The sequence below is a fragment of the Gobius niger genome, assembly GCF_951799975.1.
Source record: "Gobius niger genome assembly, chromosome: 20".
NCBI lineage: Eukaryota > Metazoa > Chordata > Actinopteri > Gobiiformes > Gobiidae > Gobius > Gobius niger.
Genome location: NC_136871.1, coordinates 10,333,896 through 10,348,568, shown reverse-complemented (window position 1 = coordinate 10,348,568; position 14,673 = coordinate 10,333,896). Strand labels below are relative to the sequence as shown.

At 40.8% G+C, this 14,673-nt stretch overlaps 1 protein-coding gene across 1 annotated transcript; it reads left to right on the top strand.

The window, feature by feature from the left end:
• The first annotated feature begins 806 nt into the window (after nucleotides 1-806).
• Nucleotides 807-13,785, top strand: txnrd3 (thioredoxin reductase 3). The gene is made up of 16 exons (XM_079579378.1): nucleotides 807-1,122; nucleotides 1,574-1,634; nucleotides 2,149-2,258; nucleotides 2,611-2,718; nucleotides 2,816-2,888; nucleotides 3,253-3,372; nucleotides 3,447-3,589; nucleotides 3,741-3,856; nucleotides 4,115-4,340; nucleotides 5,926-6,018; nucleotides 6,365-6,441; nucleotides 6,890-7,046; nucleotides 9,529-9,636; nucleotides 9,904-9,999; nucleotides 10,084-10,218; nucleotides 12,884-13,785. Exons 1-16 carry the CDS (start codon nucleotides 1,006-1,008, stop codon nucleotides 12,944-12,946), a joined length of 1,803 nt encoding a protein of 600 aa, XP_079435504.1. The 5' UTR covers nucleotides 807-1,005; the 3' UTR covers nucleotides 12,947-13,785.
• The last annotated feature ends 888 nt before the right edge of the window (nucleotides 13,786-14,673 follow it).

Sequence of the window (14,673 nt, the reverse complement as noted above, 5' to 3'; positions counted from 1 at the left end):
AAAATGTAAACAAAATATAATAAATAATTAAAAAATAAGGGGGGAAAAAGAAAGTTAAGATAGCACCCCCAGGTGGTGGAAAGCAAACGCAACCTACTTGTGCATTACCTTTCTTTCTCCAGCAGGTGTCGCCCACAGACTATTCTTTGACTACCACTTTGCTTGAGTGAAATATAGGCGTTTCTTCTGATTTTAAGTCCCGTGTTTTGTGTTTCTGTTAGAATTTCAATACCTGGATGCAGGATATGATGCAACTTAATCACTAATTACTGGTGCCAGTCTCGTCTTCTCTTTAAAAATCGTTATCAAAGACCCTTGTTTAGTTGTAACTTAAAGTTCTGACTTGTCAATAAACAAAATTATACAAAAAAAAAAAAAAAATTGAAATCTACCAGTGTGTGCTAAGCTCCGCCTGGATGACTGACAATCTACATCGTTCAGTAAATGCTTCTTTTTTTTTTTTTTTTTAGCTTATTTTTAGTCACCTTGCCTTGTGTGGGTTATCAGAGTGAATTATTTAATTATAAAAACTACCTGATATAATCTTTAATGTCTTAATGCTTCTTTTACTACTTATTTTTCCTATTTTTCTATATGTAAATGAACCGGGCAGTGACGTTTTGGCAGTGCGCTTGTCATGAATTTTGGAGTGTCTGCACGGGCGGGGAGCTACAGTCAACGACTGCACCGCAACCAATCAAAAGACGCTCCAGGAGTCCATACCACGCGCACCCTCGCCAGCGCCTCTCGGAAATGAGGAAAGACGTTTGGCGCGGTTGGAGCATTGGTTATTACACAGCGGAGCTGGGGACACAACGGAGTTCACTCTCGGTGAAGTAACACATCTAAGTCGCGGGGCCCGGGGGTGCAAACACGTTTTACCCGCTCTCAGGCAATTTATAAACAGGGCGGTGTGGATTCAGAAGACGCCTGTTGACTTTCAAGGTTTTTTTTTTTTTTAGCTTGCCCCCAGCGCAGGCAAATAAAGACGGAAATACCTCCAACATGCCGCCCGTAGAAAATGACACCGGCAAAACGGAGCTCAAGACTCGGATACAGACACTCATCGACTCCAATCAAGTGATGGTCTTCAGTAAAAGCTATTGTCCTTTTTGCATCAAGGTAGGGTCTTGTTCTACTGGGGAAGGGGCCTAGCTTTAGCCGACAGTTACTCGCCCGTTGGCTCGGTCTACATGCTAGTCCCGTGCTTGTATTTCCACCCTTTACTTCTAAACATACGGATATCATAAGTAGCTAAACTGATGTGAAGTGAAATGAAGATCTTATCCTTTTGGGGGGAATACAAACAATATACTCGCTAGTAAAGAGCATTTGCTTATGGGAGGGAACTAACTTGAGAAGGGGAGCTTCATCATCTTTAAGTTTGGGTTGTCATCATGTTACGGTTTTCTACAGGTTTCATTGATTCAGATGTTAAAGGTTTTTAGTATGTTTTTGCCATTTCTGCACATTAATGGCACAACCTTTGCGATGTGGAGGGATAACAAAACATACATCCAAGTTCAATGGCCCATCTTCCATCATGAGGACCCGGTGTTTTGTTTTTGTGCAGGTGAAAGACTTGTTCAAAGAGCTCCAGGTGGACTGCAATGTGGTGGAGTTGGATCTTATTGGTAAGAGCTGGGAAACTATTAACACTTTTTAAAACTTTTCACCCCCTCCTCTGGATGATATGTAACATTTGGCATCATTTGTGCACATCTAGTCCCACACAGAGAGATGTAAACCCTTGTTTCGTTAGCTGTCCTGTACACATGTGTCTTATATTTGACTGTATGCACTGAGCGGATGAAAAGCGCTGAGTCACTCCCTGATGACTGATATTGGCCTCCCGCCAACTCTGCCAAACCCCGAACCTGTCTGCAGTTTTGGCTGTGGCTGCATTCCTTTGTAAATGTTTGTTTTCGTACTTTGAGTTATTTTCAGACGGAATATCTTTGTATTATTTAGCTGAAATGGTTTCCTCTTTTTTTGGAGGTTGAAATGCAGTCAGGTGGGTTTTGTAATGGCTAGACTTCATCACATTGTCCAAACCGGTTCCTAATATCAACCACTTGCTTCAGTTTGTCTTTTCTTGAAAGGTGTCATAACATGCTATACTGGTTTTGTAATGATTTTTCTTTTCAGAGGATGGGACCAACTATCAGGAGATGCTGCTGGAAATGACCGGACAGAAAACCGTTCCTAATGTCTTCATCAACAAAACCCACCTTGGCGGCTGTGATAAAACTATGCAGGCAGGAAATTAAATTCATTACCTTATCTGCTTTTTCAACAGGGTTTTTCCTTTTTGCAAACTGTGTTATTGCACCTTAAAATACTTCATAATCAAAAGACTAATGGAGGGGGGAGGGGGCATGCTAGTTATTAAGAAAACGTTGTTAATTCTCACTCATCCAAACAAGACAACTGACCTTTTCATAATATATAAATAAACTTTGACATCTTTCAACACAATGTATGTCTTGTTTTAGTTTCACAAGATGCTGCTTATTGCTATGCCACCAGTAGGCCTACAGTAGACCACAGTGTGTTGTAACCTATGGGTTCCTCTTGTCGCGTTACTTAAGCATTTTGTAAAATGTTTAGGCCCACAAGGATGGCAGCTTACAGCAGCTGCTCAGTGGACAAAAGGAGAACTATGAGTACGACTTGATCGTCATCGGAGGAGGGTCAGGTGGACTGGCGTGTTCAAAGGTAAGAGAAGTTATGATACATCATAAGGACATGGTCCTTTACATGTTCTTTATGTATGCAAATGTACAACGTAGTGATGTTGATTTGTGAAAATTAGGAAGCTGCTGGGCTTGGGAAGAAAGTGATGGTGCTGGACTATGTTGTCCCCACGCCAAAAGGAACGACATGGGGTAAGATTCTTTTTACACACTTGTGGGGGTTTTTTAGGTTCTATCTATCATTTTTAACACCGCGTGAGTTGTGTGGTTCTCTGTGTCTTTTATTTTGTTTCACAGTTTTTAATTTAATTTTATTGTTTTTACATTTTGATTGACTTTTTAATGTCTTCAAAGTTTTTTTTAATTGTATCTTATATATGTTTTTTATTTATGTATTGTTCTTAATTATTTTATCTTTATGATGAATGACTAGTTTAGTTTCACTTGATGTTATTATATTTACCTTTTTATTTCCTACAAGCTGCCGATCTTATGTGCAGCACTTTGCAAAGGCTTGTTGAGTGGTTTGGATTGTAACACACTCTTCTGTTCACAGGCCTCGGCGGCACCTGTGTTAATGTTGGTTGTATTCCTAAGAAGCTGATGCACCAAACAGCGCTGCTGTCCACGGCTTTGCAAGATGCACGCAAGTTTGGCTGGGAGTTTGATGAGAAAGGTGAGGGCTCAACGGGATTAAGTGAAGTTGGACTCTGATGCCGTCTGTTTGCTTATGTGAGTCTGTGTTTATAGTGAAGCACAACTGGGACACGATGAAGACTGCAGTAAACGACTACATTGGCTCATTAAACTGGGGCTACAGGGTGGCTCTGAGGGACAAGAGTGTCAATTATGTCAATGCATATGCAGAGTTTGTTGAGCCACACAAACTCAAGGTACGTTCTTTTCTTATGAGGATATGTCACCAGTTTGCTAAAAGCTTCTCTACTTGAATATTGTTGTATTGCAGTCAATCTGAATTACTGAAGTGCTTCAAATCATATCTTTATAATGTTCATCATGAATTAATTTCTATTTGTGCAATAGGCAACAAACAAACGAGGGAAGGAGACATTTTACACATCTGAAAGGTTTGTGTTGGCGACTGGAGAGAGGCCCCGCTATCTTGGTATCCCTGGAGACAAGGAGTACTGCATAACCAGGTGAGTGCCGTGTGAAATACAGCAGCTTGAGTTACCGTTGTTTGCCGCTGTTGTCTATAGAAGATTTTTACTACTTTATCTACCGGTCATTCTGAGTTAAATCGTGGTAATGATTAATCCCTTACACATTATGAAGACTTTAATTGACCTCTTATCGTGATTAGTATGTGTTTATAATAAGAAAACAGTGTTGCATTATCCCCATTCTCCTGCTATTTCAATCCTATGAGTCTGTCATGATGCCGATCTCTCCTACAGTGACGACCTCTTCTACCTTCCGCACTGTCCCGGGAAGACCCTGGTGATTGGGGCGTCCTATGTGGCGCTGGAGTGTGGCGGTTTTCTGGCCGGACTGGGCCTCGATGTCACGGTCATGGTGAGGTCCATACTGCTCAGAGGATTTGACCAAGACATGGCCAACCGCGCCGGAGAATTCATGGAGGGACACGGGGTGAAGTTCCTCCGCAAATATGTCCCGACAAAGGTACACACACTCACGATTGCTTGGACATTTATTTGCATTAGGAATTTGATAGTGTTTCTCTTGGATATATGCTTAGTCATGCCTAATCATTTATTCATGAAATGTGACTCATCTGTTCATGGAATTATCTGCAAAGTTAATCTCCACGCCTCTGGTTTACTCCCAGATATTGACAGTTTGACATCTTAAACCATGTAAAGAGACAATAAACAAACTCTTATTATAACTATGGTGATTTTCAAAGCAGCCGATTTGGAGGAGGGCTATAAAAGTCATTTTACAGATTCAGATGTTTCTATCCGATTTATTGAAAGAAATGTTCTTGGGAAAAGGTTTGTGACCCAACAGTTGAGAACCACAATTTGGATTTGATCACAATTCATGCACACTTGCATCTTTAAAATGACCTTTAGAGGTGACTGCAGCTATTTCACTCTCTCAGGACATGAGGCTGACCCGCCAAGAGGAGTGAGAGGGAAGGAGCAGTGTTTCAGCACCCCCTGCCCTGTCAGGACAATAGCCTTTAATTATGCAGCGGTAATCACCGATCAATAAAATGAGCGCCTTTACCAAAGCTGTTCCACGAATCCATACCGGGTTTTGTTGTACGAGATATTATGCCTACTCAATCCAGTCCGAGTCTGTGTTTTTTTTTTTTTTAATGGATCCAGTCCACCTTTTGCGGCAGACCTAGGCCATGTGCTGTGTTTATTTGGGGCAGCACCAAATAAGATCTGCAAATGGAGAGCGAGTAAGTCTAACTAGAGCGATTAGATTACAATAAAATTAACTTTATATCTTATTGGCACTTTGTAAATAACGAAATCCAACACAAGCTACGTGTAACAGTTAAGTTTAGGCCAAGCTGTTAGCATTTTTGGTTTGTCACAGACCTGTTACATGGGTCCTATTAGATCAAAAACTGTGGAACTCCCTGAGAAATATTAAAAACATATGAGGAAAATTAAATAACGATAGCCCACATCAATCTATTAATAATACATTTGCCTTCATTCTCAAACATTCTAACACATAGCATTGTTTCCTACATCATCATAATGCTTTACAGTTACTTAAATTGAATTAATTATGTGTCATATAGAAATTCAAACAATAATTGTTGCAAATACAAACATTTGCTAAAAACACTTTATTTTACCCGGCAGCCTGCACATGTGGCCATACCCTTCCTGCCAAACCAGTAATCCAAGGGGATTCACAGTGTTTGAGTAGAGCTGTATCAAGCAGGATATGGCAATGTCTCCAAAATAGCAGATCGTCACACACATGGCTCTAATCTTGATGTGATTTTTTTTATCATTTATCATTGCCCAGCCCTTATTATTACAATCAGACCGAAGAGGCTGTGACCCAGGCCAGAGGCGTTTCTCACGTCTCACTGGGTGTGACACATATTTTAATTGTGTTTGTTGACACTGTGTTTTGATTGTGAAACAAAAGGGTTTTTGCTTTATATCTTCTATCTATCTTTCATTGCAGGATTGGTTGAGGTTTATTTTGTGTGTATAAATTGAAATGATATTATAATGCACCTCACCGACATGTCTCCACCTGTGTGTGTCAGATCGAGGAGCTGGAGGCGGGCACTCCTGGCAGGCTGAAGGTGACAGCCAAGTCCACAGAGACGGATGAGATCATCGAGGGAGAATACAACACCGTATGTAATGACCAGACCCAATAGGGATGCACAATATCACCAAAATATAGTTAGCGCATTAATAATCCTTATTGCAAGAAGCCACTATAAACCACAACATCGCTCACTGACTGGTCATCCTTCGGCTTTTATTTACACACACACAGTTTGAATCAAAAACATACGGTAACTTGGAAATCAAAAGAGTTTATTTGCCTCCATTTTGTTTGGTCCTGATTTGGTATTTCTTACATTTATTTTAGACAAAGTAGCTCATGCCTGTATTGAAACATAATAAATATTCACTCATCCACTAAAGTCAGTGACACATTCTGATGAAATGAACCCAAACTTCCTCCGCCTGCAGGTGTTGGTCGCTGTGGGCCGGGACGCCTGCACGGACAAGATTGGCCTGGACAAGGCCGGGGTCAAAGTCAACGCCAAGTGAGTGCATCTTTATTGCAGCACGAGATACAAACTCAACGTTGCTGTCACCGTGACTCAGCGTTTGGATTTGGACATTGGGGAGGGGTCTTGTGAGCGAGATAAGAAGGTGCTTTCACTGTGAACAGAGAGCAGTGGAGAACAATGCAGATGTTTATAGCCTGTCGTTTGAATAGCCTTTTTTGTGTGCGTGTCTGAGCGTTTGTAGTTTAGCCGAGGAGGCCAGAGGGATTAAGACGGCGTGAGGCCAGATTAAAAGCCCTCTGAGTCATATGCTACAGTCCCATGATCGTAGTAGTGTTGAGTTAGAGTCAACTCGACCATCAATCACAGGGTACCACAGTGAGAGGCTGTTCAACAGGTTTGTCTTGGAAATACAATTCTGCTGCTCCATGTAATCAAAAACCACAAGTATGTGAAGCAGTTATAAGATGTTTGTTCCCCTCAGAAATGGAAAAATCCCAGTAAACGATGAGGAGCAGACCAACGTCCCACACATTTATGCCATTGGAGACATCTTGGAGGGTAAATGGGAGCTGACCCCTGTGGCCATTCAGGCTGGGAAACTGCTGGCACGACGCTTGTACGCGGGATCAAAGCTGAAGGTACTGGTTCAAGAGATTCATATAACAATTAATCTTATTCAGATGTGAAGGTATCTTGAAGTGACACTGCCTCTCACATGAGTAAAACATTTGGTTACTGTTTCCGCCGAGAGTAAATCTGTAAGCTTCGTGTTGACATTAAAACAAACTGAAAATCCAAGGAAGTGTGATATTATCCATAAGTGACTGGAGTGACAGTGTCTCTCATTTCAGTAAAACATTTGGTTAATCTTTCCTCTGTAAGTAAATCTGTATGCTTTGTGTTGAAGTTTAATTCCAATTTCTATCAGCCTTCTCTTATCTTAAAGGGACTGGATGCAAGTTGGTCATTTTATACTCACTACTGCCACCTCAGGTCGCGTAATTGCAATCTCTATATTAAGCTCGTGCATGACGGCAATTCAAACCCGACGTAACAACTTTCTGAGTGACAGTGCAGGATTTTAGAGGCAGTTGTGGTGAACAGGTCTGAGCTCATTCTACACATTACATAGGGCTGGAACATGTAGGGGGAGGAAAATACATAATTTTAGCATTTTTAAACTCTGTATAGTCCCTTTTAAGAAATACTTATTTCTTGGAAATCGATGCCAAGTCATGAATAACACTTTTAAGCTCAGTTATTCAGTCCTCCTTTTAAAGATTAAAAAAGACCTTGCGTTCCTGTGCTTAAATAGTGTTTTCACCAAGTACTTTTTTCCCCATCTGCTCAAAGGTAATTATATTTTAAAGTTATACACTGGCTCAACAAAGGCATGGAGAAAGAAAGGAAGGAAAATCACTACTTGAGTCTGTTAACATGACTTATCGGGTTGTTTGAATCCTAATTTCAGCTTCTTGGGGCTTATTTAATCTCTTAACTCCCACCTGAACAGAGCACATTTTCTTTGGTTTGGCTTTGGTTTGGCTTTACCCCAATCCAAAAGCTTCTGGAAAACTGGAGTGAAAATATCAACAAAACTGAGACGAAAACAAGGATGAAAATGTGACAAAGTGGAAAAAAAAATGTTACAAATAGTGCCAAAATATGACAAAAAATTGCCTAAAAAAATGACAAATGTACCGAAAAAAATACGAAAAGTTTAGAATAACGTGACAAAAAAGTGACAGAAAAATCTAACAAAAAAGTGATAAAAATATGACAAATGAGATGAGTTTTGTAAGTCTTAGCGTTCAAATGAGGTGTTACACTGGCCTACAGGATTTGGGTAAAGCTGGATAAAATGCTCTCAGTTCAGGCGGGTGTTAAGAGATTATTCTCCAACATTTTTTGTGGAAAAGACAATATTTTACATCATATTTCACAAGGTCGTATTTGTGTTGCGGCTTGTCATTAGGGTTGGGCAATGTCCCCTTAATTGGCCGTTGACGATGTTTACAGTGAACCATCGTGATGGACGATGATATCGTCCATTTCTCATTATAAGCATTTTTTTTTAAAGACATTTGCATAGCCTATAGGCCTATATGCTGCATATTACTATGTATGCTAGGAAAATGTGAGATTGCAGATAAATGGATCTAAACTAAACATGATTTGAACAGAGTCACGGACACGACTTTTGCAAAAGAAATGTGTTAAAACTTGTGCGCAAAGTCTGAGAGGAGAACGACTTATTCAGAGCGTGAACTCCAAGGCTCTTATCACACTAATACAAATGTAAATCGGAGCTTATTATTTGCATTTGCTCAATTTTAACGTAATGTTTAAGAAACAGTGGGTGAACGGGACAATATTTTGAAGTTTGCGTCGTAGCTACATTTTTGAAGCCGCTCCACGCGCCGCCCGGTCCGTGTGCGCGTAACCTGGTAACTCCTGCACCGCGCCTTTCTCTCTCCTCGCTCTTTCCTCTCTCGGTCCTTCGTGAGAATAGTCCACGCGCTCAGCTAGCTCCGATGTGAGAGCCATCTCATTTTAAAACGGTTTAAGTTTCAATACGCAGCAAAGCAAAGCAAAACCACGCGCTGTTAAACTCTGAGCTGCAGAGAGAGAGAGAGAGAGAGCCCCGCGCGTCATAAACAGAGCAGCTGCGTCTTTACGTTAATAATTACGGCCAACACATCGTGGCTTCTGGCAGGCTACTGACGCTAGCGCGCATATTAGTTACATCAGTGATTTAATTTACAGTGCAATCCCTGCAAAGTTTGTAGGTTTGCAAGGCCTACAGAAGACCAGTGCGTGTTTTTGACGGGAGGGGGCGTGGCATCACGATGGTGGCTCTCCATCGTGATGTTGCTCATCCATCGCCGATGGATGATGACATCGTCCATCGGCACAACCCTACTTGTCATCCCAAGGTGATTGTGTGTCCCAACACCAGACCAGCAGAGAACCACTGTTATAGATCAACTGCTTCATTGTCTTCATCAATGTTTTGGTTATTCTACCCATCTCTGTACGACCCTTGGTGTTTTTTACATTTTAAAAAGACTGTTAACGTATTGCATCTTTTGTGTTTTGTGTCTGTTTTCCTGTATCCAGTGCGATTATGTGAATGTCCCCACTACGGTGTTCACCCCGCTGGAGTACGGCAGCTGCGGTCTGTCTGAGGAGAGGGCCCTTGAGCTCTACGGTCAGGACAATCTTGAGGTAACATGGCAGGCTCTCTGGTCTAAGTAGAGTTTGTACAAGTTCACCACACAAGACTTGAACAATAGGGCCATTTGACTATCTGTAAAGAAGAGTCTGTAGTTACACAAAGGTGACATGGTAATAAAATGATGTATAGATCATTCATGACAGCCACATTATTCACAGGACATGGCGGTCTGTGGTCGGATTGTTGTTGTTGTGAATGTAAATACTGACAGAGGTTGCTATGTTTTCCGTGACAAACTTCCTCATTTGTTTGTGCAGATCTACCACAGTATGTTTTGGCCTCTGGAGTTCACCGTGCCGGGAAGGGACAACAACAAATCCTACGCCAAGATCATTTGCAATAAACTCGACAATGTGAGCCTCTCCATTAAAATGTGACTTGCTGCGACCTGTGGAAACCTTTTATGTTTGCTCATACTCGTTTTTCCTCTTCCAAAGGAGCGAGTGATCGGCTTCCACTACCTGGGTCCCAACGCGGGAGAGGTGACACAGGGCTTTGGCGCAGCTATAAAATGTGGACTCAAAAAAGAGCAGCTGGACGTCACCATCGGCATCCACCCAACCTGCGCTGAGGTGAATTTGTTCTCAGTCTCGTGTGATTGTGTTATTTTTACTTCTATTCATATATGGGCGTTTTTTGATCCCTGCTATAAAACACCTCGCCCCGTTCAAACCTTTGTGATGGCCCAGATTAGTCTACATCACATTAAAGCGTTCAAAGGTTACCATGAAGGCCTACTTAGTATTATTTTATTGGTATTGCAACATAGGACCGCCTTGTTTTATAAATGATAGTGCATTGTTTAGCCTTATCTCGTGTTTTAGAAAAGTAGTCTAATAACAGATAGAAGTTCCCTCAAGATAAACTTCACACATAATGTACTCCGGCCTAAAAGGTTCAGGGACAGTGTCTGAATATTTAGTTCATTTATCTAAAGTGCTCTGGATTGATTATTTTGCTGAAAGAGCTCGGCGTTCTCTTCATTCATTGCTGATAATTGCTGCACATTCGGCTCTTTGAGTGACACACGTTTGTCTCGTTGCATAATTTTATGGATGAGTGGGAGTGACACATCTTTGTTTCGATTGTTGTATCACTTAACTACAATCTTAGGGCAGTTGTGGAGCTCCTTCAGTGAAATTACCCCCAAAACCTACAGTGTTACAAATTAGATTCTTTGTAAAACTGTCTGATGTGGAATGAAAGGTGCACATTTAGATAAAAAAAAATATCTTACATAGAACCAGATTGACCTATTTTATTTTATAGGTTGAGGGCAGCATTTATATATAAAGAGATAACAAAATAGAAATTAAACATCAGCTTGAGATTACCTGTTTCTAGTCCTGGTTTATAACAATTTCGAAAAAAGCAAAAACAATAAATTTAAAACAGTACCCACACATTTGAAGCAATCTGCATGAAAAAAATAATCGTCTTTTCTACAGTTTATTATTTTGTTATTTTGATATGATTTTTAATACACGCTCCAGCTTTAGCTTCAAGACAAACTTCCCGAATTACACTCCCGGTCAAAAGTTTGGGGTAACCCAGGCCAGATCTATAGCTTCTCTAATCAGCACAGTTTTCAGCAGTTCTAGCATAATACGTTTGTTTAGTGTGACGTCATGACTTCCGCTTCCGGGTCCTGCAGAACGGCAATACGGGAGAAAAAACTCTTAAAAACCGTAATCAATATTTCTGACACTCAACAGAGAGTTACTGAACCTACTTATTTCTCAGACTCATTAGCCAAAAATGCTCCACCTGCTGCTAAAAAAGTAATATTTACTAAAGTCGCTACTTCTGGGTTTAGCGTAGCCACTGCTTAGCATTTTTCTCCGCTAAATACGGATGTAGGGATTTTGATAGATATTACTTTTATAGCAGTAGGTTCAGCATTTTTGGCTAATGGGCCTGATAAATAAGTATGTTCAGTAACTCTCTGTTGAGTTTCAGAAATATTGATTATGGTATTGAAGAGTTTTTTGTAGTTTCTCGCACATCTGCCGGTCTGTGCGAACCCGAAAGTAGAGCTGTGACGTCACCACTTAACAAACGTATTGCCCGAAGGTTTTCTAATCATCAATTACCCTTGAACACGATGAGCTAGCACAATGTACCATTAGAACACTGGAGCGATGGTTGCTACAAAAAACGCCTCTGCTCACCTGTAGATATTTCATTAATCACCCGTTTCCAGCTAGAATAGGCATTCACAACATTCACAATGTCTAGACTGAATTTCTGATTCATTTCATGTTATCCTCATTGAAAACAGCAGTGCACACATTTTAAGTGACCCCAAACGTTTGACTGGTTGTGTATAGAAAGTATTTACATCCAACTGACTGAATGTGACCTGTCATTTATCAAAGAGAAGTTTCAACTCCTTTTCAAGTTGAATTATGTACAGCAGGGGTAGGCAACGTCAGGCTCGGGGGCCAAATCCGGCCCTCCAGCTCAGAACCTCTGGCCCCCAAGATGATTTTGAGAAATATTAATATGCAAATAAGAGGTCAAATACCTGTTAAAGTACTCTTAAAATGCGAGAAATAGTCAGTATTTTAAAAATGTCCTCTCAGAACTTACCGCTTGGTCATATATAATGATAAACAGTGATTCCCTACTGGTGGGAACCATTTTCAGTGGGTCGCGAGTGTATAGGGAGCTTTTATTCAATGTTTTCCATCAAACTACATGGAAACACTAACTGTGTCTATTAAAATGAATGTTATTGGGTTGTTTTGATCATAATTTCAGTCTTAAAGGGAAATCTACTACTTGTTCAACAAAAACTTGAACAGAATACAATGTTTTATACGATATATGACAAAATACAGTTTTATTTGTGTCCTCGGCTTGTCATCCGAGAGTAATGGTGGGTCCCAAAGCCCACTTGGGAGCATTGATATAAAACTTTGGCATTTGCAGAAAATAGTTCTTTACTTTAGGCTACAATATTGAAGTTCGGCCCTTGGGTGTGATGAACATCGGCCCTCCACGACGCAAACTTTCCTCCCCCTGATGTACAGTATTATTAGAAGCACGTGTGTTTATGAATATATGTTTAAAGTTGCAAATGTGTATAATTTACATTGAACTCGGAATAAACATTACGTTCACATGCAGTAGGTGATCATCTACTAGGAACTCGCTGATCACTACAGAATCTGATTATTATTGAACATGTCTCAGCAAAATCCCGGTGTTAATCGTATGTTCTGCTCCCCTCAGATCTTCACCACCATGGAAGTGACGAAGCGCTCAGGTGGAGACATCGCCGCTGCGGGCTGCTGAGGTTAAACCCTGCTCGTTTAGCTCGCTGCTCTTATGTTAGACCATTGTGCTACCTCATCCAAATCACCACGAGAGCTCAGTGCCGTGCCTCAGGTTGCTCAGTTTACAATGCAGCTTTTCTCAGGACAAACGGAGCATCACGGCCGGCCAGGCACATCATCATGCGTTGACTCAGAGGTAGGAATAAGAGCAGCAGCTGAACAGCGGGGTTACTTCGCTCACGCCCTCAGGCTTCACAAGAGTGTTCTTCTCAGGGGAGCTCCTCCACATGTGTGTGAGAGCTGTTTGACGTTCTAGCTCGTAACCCAAAACGCTGCGGTGAGCTAGGACTGATGTACCACTGAAGGAGCACGACTGTGGCCTAAACCCTTCGTCCAATCCCCAAAATATCACTTTCTCCCCATTAAACTTGTCAATAGATATAAACAGCCTTAAGCCTTATAGCCATGTGTACACAGTAAGAACGAGAGATGGGTTTAATCAGCTATGTACAGAAATGTCTCGCTAATTATTCTTCATACCATGTTGTCTGTAGTAAATATTTATGTGTGGAGGTCCGCCGCCTTAAGGATGAAGCTTCAGATTTGACCAAAGTCTTTAGTCAAACTCGTTACAAGAGCTGCATAATATTTCAGACTTTCTCTCATTCTGTATGTAAAGGTGACGCATCTGTTCTTGAATGTTGTTAAAGTTTTTACTCAAATAATTTAACTCTTTGTGTCTCATGCCTCTGCAATATTTAAGCTACATGCTTGTAGAGAACAGTAGTTTTGAACGCTGTCAGACGAGTCCGCTTCATGTCAAACCACTGTAGATTCTTCCTAAAGGGGTAATAAAAGTTTGCCATTACCTATTAAGTTTGTCTTCATGTGTTTCATAGTTCCATCCTGATTCTTTTTTTGACAGATGTGCAAGTATTATATCAAAAGTGGTAGTTTTTCACACATCGTACAAATATACTGGAGGTATAACGTCGTACTCGATCTCAGCCTAAAACCTCTCGTGTACCTTCAGTCTGAACTTGGGCTGCAACAAATATTCCTCATATATTATCACAATGCTCCTTCATTGAAAGGAGCAGCTGAGGTTGTGGAAGGCTCAGGACACGCTGGTGGGACTATGTCTCCGAGCTGGCCTGGTGTCTCCTCGGGGTCCCCCCAGAACAGCTGGAGGAGGTGTATGTATATAGCGGAAGAAAATGGATGGATGTTATCAAGAATTTTTGTTATTCGTTTAAATTGCCCGTGCGGGAATGAATTAATATATCAAGCACTATGTACATTTAGTCTGAACTAAGAATGAAATAGATCGGTGGCCCTTCTGTGCTCTTCCAGAATGGACATGAGGCCAGTCCGCACCTGTATAAATCAGTGGTTCTCAACTCATTCAAAATGTATCTACTGAAAAAGTAGCTGTTATACAAGGGGGTGCTCTCAAAATGAATTTTGTTGATTAGTTTTGCAATGACAATAAAGACCTATCCACTACCAGAGTCTTAGAAATAAAATGACTGTTGAGTTGTTTTGATCATGATTTCAGCTATACAGTCTAATATATTAAAGTTTATTCAATAACATGTAGCAGGAAATACCAGTATTTTACATTTTATATAACAAATACAATTCTTTTTTAGGGTGATGGTGGGTCCCAATGCCATTAAAGTTGAGAACCACTATACCTGTAAATGTTTCCAAACACAAATAGTGGCCCTTTTGGAGCTTGTGCCA

Coding starts and splice junctions, on each gene's coding strand:
- txnrd3 (XM_079579378.1), top strand. CDS start 1,006: ATGCCGCCCGTAGAAAATGACACCGGCAAAACGGAGCTCAAGACTCGG. Junction 1,635..2,148: donor GGTGGAGTTGGATCTTATTG/GTAAGAGCTGGG, acceptor TTTTCTTTTCAG/AGGATGGGACCAACTATCAG. Junction 10,000..10,083: donor TTTGCAATAAACTCGACAAT/GTGAGCCTCTCC, acceptor CCTCTTCCAAAG/GAGCGAGTGATCGGCTTCCA.